Source organism: Procambarus clarkii, chromosome 7 (assembly GCF_040958095.1).
Source record: "Procambarus clarkii isolate CNS0578487 chromosome 7, FALCON_Pclarkii_2.0, whole genome shotgun sequence".
NCBI lineage: Eukaryota > Metazoa > Arthropoda > Malacostraca > Decapoda > Cambaridae > Procambarus > Procambarus clarkii.
The window spans coordinates 54,227,853-54,243,481 of NC_091156.1; the positions used below are offsets into that span (position 1 = coordinate 54,227,853).

The window sequence follows — 15,629 nt, forward strand, 5'->3', positions numbered from 1 at the left end:
ACTGTTGGGAGTCAGGTGAATGGTCGAGTGACAGTATTCTACAGCTGGCACTTGGAGCTCCGCTCTGCTACACTCTGTCGTCATTCAAGAGTACCGGGAAGGGAGTACAAGAGGACCAGGGATCTACATCAACACATGGAAGAAGCAAGATCGTCATCGACACCATTGACATCGACTACATTCAGTTCATCATAAATTTTTTTTTATATATTTTAAAAGAACAATTGAAAAAAAAAATAAAGTGAAGTAGGCTCTGAACACCTTTATTAAGCGCATCTGGACACTTCTGTTTAAATGTTGAAAAAGAGATTTAGAATCAAAATTATTCTGGTATAGTGAAAAGGGGAAAATTCTCCTATATAACTTGGTCACTAATTAAAAAAAAATCCTCTGTGATTGTCTAAGCCCAGAACAAACGGTTATGGAAAATTATGTTGTGCTATTTTTTCGGAGTTTTGAACACAGGAGGGGCGGATCAATACAAACATTGACACTCTTAAATTGAATGCGGACACTTGGCTGTACAGTCAGCTGTAACCTGTGATTTAGTTGTAGAGAAATTTTTAGTTATATGTAATAAAAACTAGGTTGTTTTTATTGGCAGAATGTCAAGCACGACATTGGTTAGGGAGTGAATGATACACGATGTGAACTTCGTGAAGTTCAGTGTTCCGCTCCCGGTTCACTGGAAAGTTCAGTCTGTATATATTTGTTGTTTGTTTTGAATTGTGTGTCCGGCTCTAGGGAACACACGAGGTTGATTAATGAAGAGTTGAGGAATTTTAATAGCTAGCTTCTGCTGACAGATTAGGGATATTTTGTTTAGCTAGGTCAGGCAGGTGTAGGATGTATGTTTTCAGGTGTTGGATGATTGCTGTCAGTTGACAGTCGGGATTTTGATGAAATTAGTAATGTTTATTTTATGATGTTTGCTGTACAATCTGATGATTGTCATTTTATTAGATAGGGTAGCTTTTTGCTTGAGGCATGGGTTTATTGATTGTTTAATTTAGGGTTTAGATACTAAACCTCATTTTTTATGACATTAAAAACAAGGTTTATTAATTTACTTATGCGTGAGGGTTGTAACAACTGAAGCCATTTTAAATAAGTGATTGTATGGAAGGATGTGGCATACGCCCTTGTTTAAAATATGCAGTGACAGGGTAGTTGACCTGACTTTGGAAGCATGGGGTTATCTCTCCTAGGATTTAGGGATTAACACCTTTAGAATACAAGATGGCCGTCTACTTTGTTTATAAGCAACATATAATATGTCAACAAGATTCAGTAATAACTAATTTGGCTTATGTAGGTGTATTAGGTTTACATGTAGGTAGAATGACGGTGGAGATCAGGGTCGTATACAAGCAGAGAAGTGACGGCATGTGCAGGGACTAGTTTGGGTCCCGGATGACTCACCATGTCAAAGGTCACGCGGCCTTTGAGAGTGATCACATTAGTAATTCACAAAGTTCAAATTCAGATCACTAGCAAATACTGTAATTGGAAATAGCCTTTCCCTAAGATGCCTGTACAATTACCATCAGTTTTATAACAGTTCAACCAGCTGGGTTGTTCAGTACAATAGAGATTAGTTGTTCAATTTAAACCCTGCTTAGTAAAGTTATTAGACGTGGCGGAGTGATACTCACTAGCCTCAGTTGTGAGGAGAGCAAGGTGGGTCAGTGTGGGTTCGGTCAGCAACTGGGGAGGTCAACCATTCTCACCTCTCCCGAGATCAGCATTCCATTGGCTGGTTCCATAGTCAAGGTAAAAGTTGCCGAGTTTTGTTATAGGGAAAAAATTCATTCGTGCCTCCATAGGGAATTTTAAAAGTTTTAAAAGTGTTGTCTGGGAGTGTTAAGTCAGGGAGTGACTTTTATTAGTTGTTTTTTTTTAGATTTGCATAAATAAATGATTAGATTGTTCCTCGGTATTTTATTATTTCCATTAATAACTTTGCATGTGTTGATATCCTTGCCATTTGGTCTCCTTGAGTCTGGATTTATTTGGGTCATAAGCCTAGCCCAGTTTAGGAGCTAATATATCCCCTTGTTTTCTGTAATTCCCACACTTAACGTAAATTCATCCCCCCCCCCTTTTCCAAGTAATTTGGGGATTAATGCCCAAGGGTTAAATGATTGATTAATTGGTCCAGAACCCGATTAATTGACAGCTTTTGGTTAATGGTCTGGTAGTGGCGGCGTAAAGAGATCCTTGAGTTTTCTAGAAACCTAGTACGACGTCACCTGCCTGCAGAATCTTAGCCGATCAAGCGGCTAAGACCACGTGGCATGGGACTTGGCTGAGAGTTAGCTCTGGGGTCCCTTGGAATTATGTTTAAGTAAACATATGCACGGGCCGGGTAAAGGACAAAGTAGAGCCAATACTTATCCCGTGTTACAATAATTTGATTTAATAAATTTGCAAAGTGCAGCATGATGCTGTCACATCGCCTGCTTTCTGAAGCAATATACAATCTGATGAATTTTATTCTGCTTTCTTTATAATACAATATTTCTCTTTATGGCATCATGGAAATAAGTTGGAGATGTGGCAAATTTTAATCCCACTAATCCCATTTACAGTATTCAAAATTATTGGCTCAACTAAAACTGGCAAGTAGAATAGAGGACAACAACATAGAATATATGACAAAGATATTATTATCTTTTGTTTTATTTATCAAATTAAGAAGTAAACTTAACATTCCGTTTATTGTAACAATAACAAATCTTTTGTCAAGTTTCCTATGGATCCGTCAATGAGTGTACTGGCCGCTCCTATTTCAAGCCAAGAATATTTAGAAGTATTATTCATGAAATATTAGGTATTAATAAATGTTGATATTTGAGTGAAGTCTTTCGAGTGCAACACACATCCCGACTTACCACAAGAAAGTTCGTCGGAGTTATCATCGCAGTCACGGTCGCCATCACATTGCCACGTCATGGGTTTGCAGCTAGAACCATCCAAGCACCTGAATTCATCCTCAGCGCATGCACCTATGGAGAGAAAGAAAATTATTGATAGACATGCTTTACCCAGCAATGCGTTGTTGTGGTTCAGCAACGCATGCTCGTTGCTCAGCCACATCAATCCTTCCCTGTTCGTCAGTCCTACCCACCATTTCTCCCTCCCCCATCCCCTCGTCCTCCTAACCATTTCCCATTCCCCCGTCCCCCTCGTCCTCCCAACCATTCACCCCTCCCATGTTTCCTTTTCCTCCCCACCATCCACCAGTCCTCTGTCCCCTCGTTCTTCCCACCATTCCCCATTTCCCTCGTCCTCTCCACAATCCCCCACTCCTCCGTACCCTCGTCTTCCCAAAAATTCCCCCATCCCCGTCCCCTCGTCCTCCTCACCATCCCCCCACTCCCCTGTCCTTTTGTCCTCACCATTCCCCCCTCTCCTGTCCCCTCGTACTTCCCCACCATCCCCCACTCCTCTCTACCCTTGTTCTCCCTACCATTGTCCCCTCATCCTCCCCACCATCCCCCAATACTGTCCCCCGTGTCCTCCCCACCATTTTTCACTCCCTCAACCGATGCATTCCCAAGTGATTTGATGTTCCCATCAGAAAAATGACAACAGCAAATGATCTGATGTTCCCATCACTAAAAAATGAGAACAGTTAAAAAAATCGAAATGAAAAAAAAAACGAAAAAATAACAAAAAACTATACTCACGAAATGAACGATATGGTAAACAACACAGCTCAATTCCAATGCAGTCACACAAAATAATTAAAACAAAATGAAAATAAATCGAAATCTATGAAAATTCAATTTATCAATGCCATCAGAAACATTGAAATGGAATCGTAACATATTTAGAATAGCATGTGTTGCTTCTACGTGCAAAAGATGGCATTGGTTTTTTCCCCCCAAAAATTGTTTTTACCGGTCACAGGTGTGGCATCTATATAGTAGGTATATAAAAACCCACGTATATTCGAATATAACGTGTCAAAATTTCAAAGCAATCAAGGAAGAGCTTTAAGAGATTGCAGGGTGTGTTTCTTTTATGTGCAACAGATAACGGTGTTAAAAAAAACATATTTTGACCTGTCACCGGTGTGGCATGTATATAGTAGGTATATAAAAACATGCACGTATTTGAATGCAACGGTGTGTCAAATTCGAAAGCAATCAATAAAGATGTTTCAGATATTTCCCACACATGAAAACTCTCATGAAAAACACATTAAAGAAACATGTTTTTACCTGTCATAGAATGACATCTATATAGTAAGTATATCAAAACACGCTCATATGCGAATGGAACGTTGTGTAAAAATTTCAAATCAATCGGTGAAGATCTTTCGGAGATTAGCAATTTTGAACAAACGAACATTTACATTTTTATTCATATAGATTCTATGTTACACTATAAAACCTACTTGCAGCCTTTGCAACATATTTTTTTCCTTATAAAACTCAACATTAATGGTGTACACAGTTTTGCACTATAAACACCGCTCACAAAAGAAAGGGCACATAATGATAACTACTCTGGCAATGAACTTTAATGCTGGACTATTTTCTGGACTACAGAATACCTGATGGTTGGTAAATATGCTGCTGTTGTTACCATAAAAACCATTCCTAAGGAAAAACAGGCCATAAATCCAACACCAGGCAAATGTATTTTTATCACAAAATTTCTAAGTAACCAATGGTCAGGTTCACTTCTTACTCGGTAAGCTCTCTTTTGATAAGTTGCTGACGATTGCTTTCGTCGGTCGCTGATCTTGCAAGATCGGATTTATGTCTCACACTCTGGTAAATAATATTGTACATACTGTGAGGAATCCGTCAAGTGTAACCCACCCTTATTAGCCTTAGGAGATCAGAGCTTTAATTATTTGACTTGTTACCACACGAAGGCAATCTTTATAATTTTATAAATATGGGAATTTTTTCTTAAGTACATCTGGCACAAGGGGAAATCCATCAGAGGTTAGGATGGGTCAATGGCTCCTGGCAAACGATGGCTCATTACCTGGGCCCCTCGCAGGGTAGGATATGGGCGATCCTCGGAGGGTCCTCGTTTTTCCACATTCGTATTCATTACTACTAGTTTCTTTGGCTCTGACTATATTCTCATTTCTTTCATGATTACGAAAGACGTTTTTGGTGCTGAGTTCGTAAATTGGCTAATAACTCACACGTTAACCTTATAAATTCAACTGAGTCTGGGACTCGACGAAGTTGCGTTCAAATTCTTGAAAAAGACATGTTTACTGCTGTGGTTTGTTCGTCATGACAGAGAATGATATTGTTACTGAACTAGCGGATCATCAGGCCGTTAACAAGAAGGTTATGACAATGTTGTTGAATAACGAGTGGTGGAAACTCATTCGTTAAACTTACTTTTGGATTAGAGAAAAAGATTGTTAATTAGCAATTATTAGAAGGAGACTGGGGGTGGCTACCGACGAGCGAAGACGTGCTTTGACACACACCAGTCAACCCGTCCTTGGACCAAGTCCATTCTATCCAGCGGTCGACCTCAAAAAGGCATTCATCAATTTTAACATTCTGTTTATTCAAAAGAGAACTTTTTCATATAAATTAATATTATTATATATTAGCATATTGGTCATATTTAGGCACTGGTTAGGATAGGCTAGGTGTTTAGGTTCTGTTGCCAATTATTTGTAGTATGAGGGTGAAGCATTTACAGCGTTGTAGTTCAAACAAAAGTCGTTAGCGAAGCACTTGTTCCTGAAGTGTTCGGACGTCACCAGTTGGTAGTCATGTGTAAACCGTTTTTCATTCAAAAAAGGGGGTTTGGCGGTTGCATGGAATGGATTTTGGATCTTTGTTTGGAGGATTGGCTGCTCCAGTTGGTGGTTGATGGTCATGTGATTTGGCTGTCTATGATTTGGTGTCTACGAGTTCTCGTTCAATGCAGATGTAAGACAGTGGATGTTTATAACGGGCACTCGTACGAATTCTTGAAAAAGACATGTTTACTGCTGAGGTTTGTTCGTCATGACCGATATTGTTACTGAACTAGCGGATCATCAGGACGTTAACAAGAAGATTATGACAATGTTGTTTAATAACGAGTGGCTACGCCGGTCAATCTCAACTGAACCAGTTGGGCCCATTCCTCCAGTGGCCACTCCTTGATTACACACAACGTGATTTATCAAATGAACAAATCCACAAGGGCCGTGATGAGGATTCGAACCTGCGTCCGGGAACATCCCAGACACTGCCTTAATCGACTGAGCTACGACAAGGTTAAAAGAGTTGAAACCGAAGTTTTACTGAACTTACTGGATCCCGTTGCCTCCCCGAGGCACAAACCAGGATTTTACACAACTCCCCCCTGCACCCGAGCTATGTCAATAGGCCGTTCTCCCTCTTCGCCCTTACATCATCACACACAAAAATCACACTAACGTGATACAACAAATGAACAAATCCACAAAGGCCGTGACGAAAATTCGAACCTGCGTCCGGGAGCATCCCAGACACTGCTTTAATCGACTGAGCTACGACAGGGTTAAAGAGAGTTGAAACCGAAGTTCTACTGAACTTACTGGATCCCATAGCCTCTCTGAGGCACAAACCAGGATTTTACACAACTCCCCCCCCCCCCTGCACCCGAGCTATGTCAATAGGCCGTTCTCCCTCTTCGCCCTTACATCATTACACAGAAATCACACTAACGTGATACATCAAATGAACAAATCCACAAGGGCCGTGACAAGGATTCGAACCTGCGTCCGGGAGCATCCCAGACACTGCCTTAATCGACTGAGCTACGAAAGGGTTAAAAGAGTTGAGTTTGTTCCTCGGAGAGGCTACAGGATCTTGTGGATTTGTTCACTCCTTGATATTGGCTACTTTTTCGAAATCCTGGAAGAATCTCTCTGCCTCTTCGGGCACAAATAGGGGAATATCCTTTTCCCTAACCCTATTATCTGGTGGGTGTGATACCTGGGTGGTGCTCTCTGGCACTCATGTTCAATCCTTTGTTCAGCCAAGGTTCTATTTGCTTCTATCTGCATTTGTTTGGTTCTCTCTTTCTTTCTCCACCTCTAGTCTGGCTTTCTCTTTTTCTACCTCCATTCTGGTTTCCTCTTTTTCTACCTCCAGTCTGGTTTCCTCTTTTCCATTTCCAGTCCGGTTTTCACTTTTTCTTTCTCTTGTTCATTTTTCATCTGCAGTTCTAACTTCAACCTTTCCAGATGGAACTTTCTCTCCTCATGCTACATCTGGAGCCTTAGCTGCAATCTTTCCAAGCTCCTATTCCGGCTACTCCTGCTACTGGGATGAAGTAGCGAATATCTGAGGCTACTCTTACTACTCCTACTTGATCCCTGGGATCTCACTTCATCCTGCCCATCATCCTCCTTTCCACTTTCAGCTCCTTTCTTGACCTCCTCAATCCGCCTTTCTTTGAATTATAATTCTGTACCACCCTGTCTACAGCTGTGGTTCTTTCTCTCTCTTTCTCTCCTACTTTCTGGGAAGCCACACTAGGACATGGGCAAACACCGGAAAACTATATACATTTACGTAGACAGTGAACATGTAGAACATACATTCAAGAACATTAATATGACTCTAACACTCTATGCTATTATAGTCAGGTTGCATTTAATCCCATCAGGGCTCTATCAGCTGCTTATATCAAGTGGTAGCCCAACTCCTGGCTTGCCACTTATGCTACCAACCTCACCTAGTGGGTTAAATCTTGTAATACAATATGTCACTATCAGCCCTAGAATATATATAAATATACACAAGGAATCCAGCCTAAGGCTGCAACAACATAAACATCAATATAAATATTCCTTGAATCAAACGTCCAATCACTCACCTTCCACTGCGTCATGCACGCTAATTGCCACAGACCTTGGTGCCATCTACAATCCTGGTGCCAAACTACAGCAGTTGACCTTCCCATTAAATAGAGTTTCCCATCTTTTAGTCTGCCCGGCTAAAAGGTGAAGAGTAACCAGAGGCAGGCTAGGGAAGTGAGTGAAGCCGGGACAGTGGAAGACGTAGGTCGACCTAGAGGTGCTAGCCAATTGGGCTGGACAAGCGCTGTGGACTTAACTCCTGGAAGGACTAGCCAAGTGAGCTGGTCGAGCACTGTGGACTTTACTCCTGGAAGGTACTAGCCAAGTGGGATGGTCGAGTGCTGTGGACTTTACTCCTGGAAGGACTAGCCATTTGGGCTGGTCGAACGCTGTGGACTTTAATCCTGGAAAGGCTGGACAAGTGGGCTGGTCGAGCACTGTGGTTGTGCACTATAGACTTCACTCCCGGAGGTGCTAACCAATGAGACTAGATGAACGCTTCGGTTGAGCGCTGTAGACTACATTTCTGGAAGGTAACAGCCAGTGGGGGCTGGTCAGGCGTTGCCGACTTTGTTGCTTGAGCGTACCAACGGGTGCGCAACGAAGACCTCATCAGAGGCACCTTGTGGTCGTCATCTGTGAAGCAGGCTAGCGCAAGGGCTAGCAACGCCATTCCGATTGACATCGCATAGACTTGTAAATATTATAATGGTGATGGGAAAATAATAATGGTTTATTTTAAGTGTTCTTTTACTTTTACCTTTAAACATTACACTATATTCCCACCAAGATTAGGTTTCTCTGAACTTGAGTTGGATCATAGAGATTATAAAGAACCCGGTTATGAAGGGTTCGTAACACTAATGACACTCAAACACTATCAACCCCCTATCAGTGGACATTAAGAACCTCCTCTCTGCATCTAGAGGTCCACTACCAAGAACGTCTCCAGTTTCCTTCACAATTACCTACCATGATCCTCTACAGCTCTTGCAGGCTGCTGCACCATGAAGTTTTCCCTGAACAGCAATGATGCTTCACCACTGGTATCACAGAAGCCCGTGTAACTCCACTCCACTGCTTCTCCTCTCACAGCTTGAGGTCCAATTCCTCACTATGGGATTGCTCTTCCTCAAAGCTCAGTATTTCTTAAATAGCCTTGGAGTTCCATCCACAGACTCCTCCTCTGACCTCGAAGTTCTCTCAGGAACTCCTTCCCCCTGACAAACATGCAACCCATTGACACGCCATAAAGATCGTCCTCTACAAACAAATAACTAAAATAAACTGCACAATAAATGTCTCCACTCGACATCCCTGTGATTCCCACCTGCCATAAGGTGACTCCCCCATGCCTGGGCGAGTCCATTCTCCACCCTCCCGTGGCGGTGAGGGGGGCTTAGTGGGCGGCTGCCAGAGTGTGATGCTCCTTGGGACAGTCCTCTGTCCTTTTCTAGCCTTGTGCTCCTGCTGCCGTCCTCTCCAATTATGCTGAGCTCCTTTTCCTTTTCCTTCTGTTTCGTTTTTCTCCCCCCTCTTCTCCTATCTGCTTGCCGTTTCCTGCCGACCTTTTGCTTGTTCTGATTATTCCCTTGGACTTCTATTTTGACGCCCGGGTGCTTGAGGAGGCATACCCTTGCACCCGTAGAACTGTAGTACCCGACGTCGAGAGCGAGGGGAACCTTTTATTGTCAATCCCCCTTTCGTCGTTGAACCCGATCTCGACGGACTGTCGGTTTCTTAAGGTGGCGTTTGTGGGGCGTATACTCACGACGCACCCCTAGGAGGCCCCGGCATGATCGGTGATAGCTTCTTGTTGGGTGTCCTGCCTCTAATTGTGGCTCCATGGTGGGTGTGGGGGCACATTCGTGAATGAATGTTGATTTTTCGTAGCAATGATATCTACTGTTTCTGCTGTTTCCCCTTTACCTTCTCAGGCTCTTGGGGTGGGCGACCAAGCCCCCGAGTCGGTCCGTGTTGGAAGACCGGGCTCTGTAGCCTCCACTGCATTGGACCCTAACCTTGCTCCTCCTTTGGCCTCTCTGACTCCTCCCCTCGGCTCCCCTCCCTCCTCTGTGGTTGAGTCGAGCCCCAAGCCCCCAATGGTGACTACCTCGTCCCCTGCCGCGGCTCCATCTCTAGTTGTGACCACTGCACCTTTTAACCCCTCTCTCTCTGGGGGTTCTCACCACTGTCTTCTTCGACACGGCCGCTCTCGCTCGATTCCTTCCCGTTCTGATACCTATCAATCTTTGTTTGGTCCCGCTTCGTGGGCCAAATATTTTGATCTCCTCCCTCATGATTCTGTGCTTCCTGACGATTTCTCCCTCCATCGACATCTCATTGATTCCGTGGATACCTCTGCTACTTTCAACCCCACTCGTCTCGGTACACGTGTCGTTGCTGCTCCTTCTCAGGATGCAGCTTCCCGCTTGGCTGCCTTATCCTGCCTTGGCGAGACCCCTGTTCGGGGCTCAAAGAATGTTCAGTTGAATGCCAGTGTTGGCACTATTCTCCTCCAGCCCCATGTTGCGACCGGTGTTCGGGACCTGCGCGACTGCCACGACGATATTCGACATATCCTTGCTGCCCAGGGCCATTCTATTCTCCAAGTGGACACGTTTACTCGTCCCCCTCGTGGTAGTTGCCGTCAACCCCTCCGGGTTGTGAAGATTACCTTTGATGGTCGGACCCTTCCACCCTCTGTCATTCTTGCTGGTGCTAGGTGCTCTGTCCAGGAGTACATTCCTTCTCCTAGGCTCTGTAACAAGTGCTGGAGGTTTGGGCATGGTGCCCTCCGCTGCTCTGTGGCTGTCTCTCTCTGTCCTTTGTGTGGTGGCGAAGGTCACTCTGAGTCGGAGTGCACTTCACCCCGAGCTCGCTGCCTCAACTGCGGTGAGGCCCATCCTACCTTCTCCCGTGCGTGTGTCCATTACAAGCTTGAGGCAGCCGTCCTCAGCTTGAAGCACCGGGAGCGTTTATCTTTTCCTGAGGCGAGGCGCCAGGTTCGCCGGCTCCTGCCTTATGTTAATATCTCTTATGCTCGCGTGTTGTGCTCTTCCTCTCCTCATTCTTCCCACCTTCCTCAGACTCACAACCGTTTCCTGGCCTTGGACTCTGATACGCCCACTGCCCCCTCCTCTGTTCCTTTGAGTTCTGTCCCGAAGGATCCACCTCATGGTCCTCTGTCTGGAGTTCCCCGCCTTTCTACCCAGTCTGTCTCGTCTCCTGTGTCTCCTTCCTCGTCTCCCTCCGTTCCTCCTTCCCCTCTGTCTCTTGACTCTCCCCACCGCCTGTCGGTGCGGGCTGATGTCCATCGCTCTCCAAACGGCCGTCGCGAGTGCTCTCGTTCGGCTTCTCCTGTTGAGACGCTAGAATCCGTTGCCGGGTACGTAGTTGCTGGGACGCCTGTCACTTTACGTCAGAAGCGTAAGCCTGGCTCCTCTCCTTCCTCCTCCCCGGCAGGTAAGAAGGTTTCGCTTTCTTCCTCGGCCCCTACTTCTGCCTCTATCGCTCCTTCCCTTCCCATTTCGGTGGTTGCGCCCCCTGTTCCTGCTATGGAGGTTTCTTTGGCCCCCGCTTCCCTCTCGATTGCTGCCTTTGCATTGTTCTGCTGCTCGTATCTATGTGGGGAAATGGTACACAGTTTGTTCCATTTATCTCCCCCTGAGTGTCCCGCTTTCTCTTCCTGATCTGAAACACCTCCTGGACTCCTTGCCGGAGCCTGTGCTCCTGCTAGGTGATTTCAATTGTCGTCATTCTTTTTGGGGTGATGTTCTGACGAATACCCGAGGTCGCCTTCTTGAGCCGTTTATCCTCTCTTCTTCCCTGTCTCTTCTGAATTCTGGTGAGCCCACTCATTTGGACTCTCGGAATCGCACCCTTTCCTGTCTTGATCTTTCTCTCTGCTCTTCCTCTCTTTACTTAGATTTCACGTGGCAGGTTCTTGATGATCTCCATGGCAGTGACCATTTCCCCATCCTTGTTTCCTTTTTCTCTTTTCGTCCTTCCCTCTCCTTCCCAAGGTGGCAGTTTGCTAAAGCGGACTGGAACCTATTTACCCTCAGTGCTGCTCTCTCTGACCTCTCCCTTCTGCCTCTCCCTCGGGCTCTCCTCCTTTTTCATGACACTGTCTTCGACGCTGCCCTCCACTCTATTCCTCGCTCTTCCTCTCGGGGTCCGCTGAAGTGCGTTCCCTGGTGGAATGCAGACTGTACTCGGGCTGTCTGCTGTAAGCGTGCAGCCTGGAAAGCACCGCCGTCGGCAGACGGCCGATTCTTTTCTTTTCTTTCGGAAAGCGAGTGTGGTGGCCCGTAGGGCCATCCGTATGGCTAAACGTGAATTTTGGGCATCTTATGTGTCCACAATTACGTCCGAAACTCCCCTGCCACAGATCTGGAAGCGTATCCGCAAGATAGCGGGTAAGTTTGTTCCCGATGTTTTGCCAGTCCTTCACCTCCGTGGTACTCTTGTGGCGGACCCGTTGCAGGTTGCTACCGAACTGGGTTCCCACTTTTCTTCTGTTAGCTCTGGTCTTCATCTTCCCCAATATTTCCTTCTTCGTAAACCTGTCCTTGAGTTTCGTCCTTTAGATTTCTGCACTCGACTTCGACTTTCCTATAACGATCCCTTCTCTCTCTCTGACCTTCGTTCTGCCCTGGCCCTCTGCGGTTCTATGGCGGCGGGCTCCGTTGGTATTCATTATGAGATGCTTCGCCATCTCCCTCCGTGCACGTCTCGGTATTTACCGAGTCTGTATAATCGGATCTGGGAGTCGTCGTCAGTCCCTGAGGACTGGCTCGATGCCGTTGTCCTCCCTGTTTGCAAACCAGGGTCTCTGGGAACTTCCCATAAGGACTTTCGCCTTATTGCCCTCACAAGTTGTGTCTGCAAACTCTTTCAACGTATGGTTAACGTTCGACTGATGTGGTTCCTAGAACACCATCACCTCCTCTCTCCTTCTCTATTTGGTTTCCGCAAGTGCCGCAGCACGACAGATGTCCTGGTGAACTTGGAGGTCTATATTCGTACTGCTTTTGCTGCGAAGACCTCTGTTGTTGCCGTCCTTTTTTACCTGGAAAAGGCTTACGACACCACTTTACGATATCATATTCTGTCCCAGCTTCATTCTTTTGGCCTTCGTGGTCATCTCCCTCTCTTTCTCCACAGCTTCCTCTCTCGTCGTTCCTTTCAGGTGTGCCTTGGTACCGCTCTCTCTGCCTCTTTTGAGCAGTACGAAGGTGTGCCCCAGGGTAGTGTTCTGAGCACTACTCTTTTTCTGGTTGCCCTCAATGGTCTTCTTTCCTCTCTTCCTTCAGGTGTCTTCTCCACTCTCTATGTCGATGATCTTACCCTTTGTTGCCAGGGTGATGATTCGCCTCTCCTTCAGCGCCGGCTTCAACTTGCGATTGATGCCGTGTCGTCTTGGGCCGCCGATCATGGCTTCAAGTTCTCTACTTCTAAGACTTGTGCCATGTCTTTTACTAGGAAACGGGTCGTTCTTCGTCCCTCTTTGTCACTTTATGGTCATCCCCTTGAGTACAAAGATTCTGCAAAGCTTTTTTTTTTTTTTTTTTTTTTTTGAGATATATACAAGAGTTGTTACATTCTCGTACAGCCACTAGTACGCGTAGCGTTTCGGGCAGGTCCCTGGAATACGATCTCCTGCCGCGAAGAATCGTTTTTTCATCCAAGTACACATTTTACTGTTGAGTTAAACAGAGGCTACAGTTAAGGAATTGCGCCCAGTAAATCCTCCCCGGCCAGGATACGAACCCATGACATTCCTTGACACTCGTTTGTCTTGGTCTCCCCATATCTCTTACCTCCGTGTTGAGTGCTCTAAGGCCCTTGCCCTCCTTCGGGTATTGTCCCATACTTCTTATGGAGCAGATAGGCGCACTCGCCTTGCTTTACATTCCTCTCTCGTCCTGTCTAAGCTCGATTACGGTTGCCCTGCTTACTCGTCTGCTTCTCCTTCTACTCTTCGCCGTCTTGATGCTTTGCACCATACTGGGTTGTGCCTCAGTTCTGGTGCCTTTTGCTCGACTTCCGTCCTTAGCTTGTATGTTGACACTGGCTTCCTGTCTCTCCAGGACCGCCGTGATCGCTACTGTCTTCGCTATCTTGCGCGGTCCTTACAACATCCTTCCTCTCGCCTCTGTCGTGCTTTAACTTTTACCCCTCCTCCGGTTCCTGTTACTCTTCACCACCTCCCTCTTTCTGTCCGGTTATCTCGCTTACAGGATTCTCTTTCCGTTTGTGTTTCTAATGTTTCTCCTCATGTTGTTCCTTCTTTGCCCCCGTGGAGAGTCCCCCTTCCGCAGTTTTGTACATCCTTGACCCGCATCACTAAAGCTTTTACCCCTCCTACAGTTCTAAAACGCCTTTTCCTTGAGCACTTTTCTTCTCACTCCCGCTCTGTTTCTGTCTTCACTGATGGGTCTAAGTCTGCGGTGTTGGCTACTCTGTTGTTTTTCCTGATCACACTTATATGTGTCGCTTACCTCCGGAGACTAGCATCTTTACAGCGGGGCTCTATGCTATTCTCTATGCTCTTCGTCTCTTGCTATTTCGTTGTCAGTCTTCCTTTGTAGTTGTTGTTGACTCGCGTAGTGCCCTCATGGCTCATGGGTTCTTTAATCTGGTTCATCCAGTAGTTGTCGAGATCCAGCATTAGCTGTTTCTTGTCCACAGTAAATTTAATTCGGTTGAGTTTTGTTGGGTTCCCAGCCATATTGGTGTGTCTTTAAATGAGCGTGCGGATGCTGCCGCCAAGGAAGCTGTCCGCTCTTGTCCCATCTCTCGTAAAGGTATTCCATATTCCGACTTTTACCCAGTTATCCATTCTTCCATTCTTACCCGTTGGCAGGCTTCTTGGTCGTCTGTTACTTTTAACAAACTTCGTACTCTTAAATGTTGTGTTTCCTCGTGGTCGTCCTCCTGCCACCGTAACCGGCGATGGGAAACAGCTCTGGCGAGGTTGTGTATTGGCCATACTCGCTTAACCCATGGTCACTTGATGGAGCGCCGCCCTGCTCCTTATTGTCCCTCTTACGGTCGTGCATGTCCTTCTTGAATGTCCTGACTTCCAGGACGAGCGTGTGTCTTGCTTTCCGACCGCCCCTCGCGGTCGCCTGTTCCTCAATGGAATTCTTGGTGACTTGTATACTTTTGATATCGTTCGCCTTTTGCGTTTTTGTTCTCGTATTGGCATCCTTGGTGATATTTAGCGCTCTCTGATTATTCCGCACATTTGATGGTGCTACATAGCCTTCCCAGTTTGGTGCCTTCTTTTGATAATTACTTACTTACTTCTTTGACCTCTTAGTTAGGTCAGGCCTGGCAGAATAACCCTCAGGGCTAGACTCGTTTTTCAGCTACCTGGGATCATAACACCTGACATAACCACCTAGGCGTATGAGCGGTTGTACTACTGTATATTCGCGGGGTCCTCTACTTATCATGAACCCTGACAAGTTTAATTTCACCTGTGTGATTGGTTTTAATTTAAGTGCCTCTGCCGCTGTCTGAGTAATGAAAGTTTTCTGGGTCCCTAGTCGAATAGGCCACGAATGGTGATCTTGTGTCCTTTATTCTTGACTTGGAGTTGGGTTGTGGACAATATTGCATTTACTCTTAAGATGCTGGTTATTGTATGATGTAAACTTCTCACACCTTGCAACACTGAACTTGTGTGAGATTTCTAACTCTTACCTTGTGATTTGTATAATTTGATTTAATAAATTTGCACAGTGCAGCATGATGCTGTCCCCTTCTACACCTATTGCATGTGTTCAGT

General features: G+C 45.6%; 1 protein-coding gene across 1 annotated transcript in view; it reads right to left on the minus strand.

Moving 5' to 3' along the window:
- Positions 1–1,326: 1,326 nt before the first annotated feature.
- The window catches only part of LOC123749966 (mucin-7-like), an 84,932-nt gene continuing 70,629 nt past the window's right edge, over positions 1,327–15,629 (minus strand). The window contains exons 2-3 of the mRNA XM_069315991.1: positions 2,895–3,008; positions 1,327–1,442 (exon numbers count right to left, since the gene is read on the minus strand). Of these exons, the coding sequence (XP_069172092.1) occupies positions 1,327–1,442; positions 2,895–3,008 (230 nt within the window). The remainder of the gene's footprint in view (positions 1,443–2,894; positions 3,009–15,629) is intronic.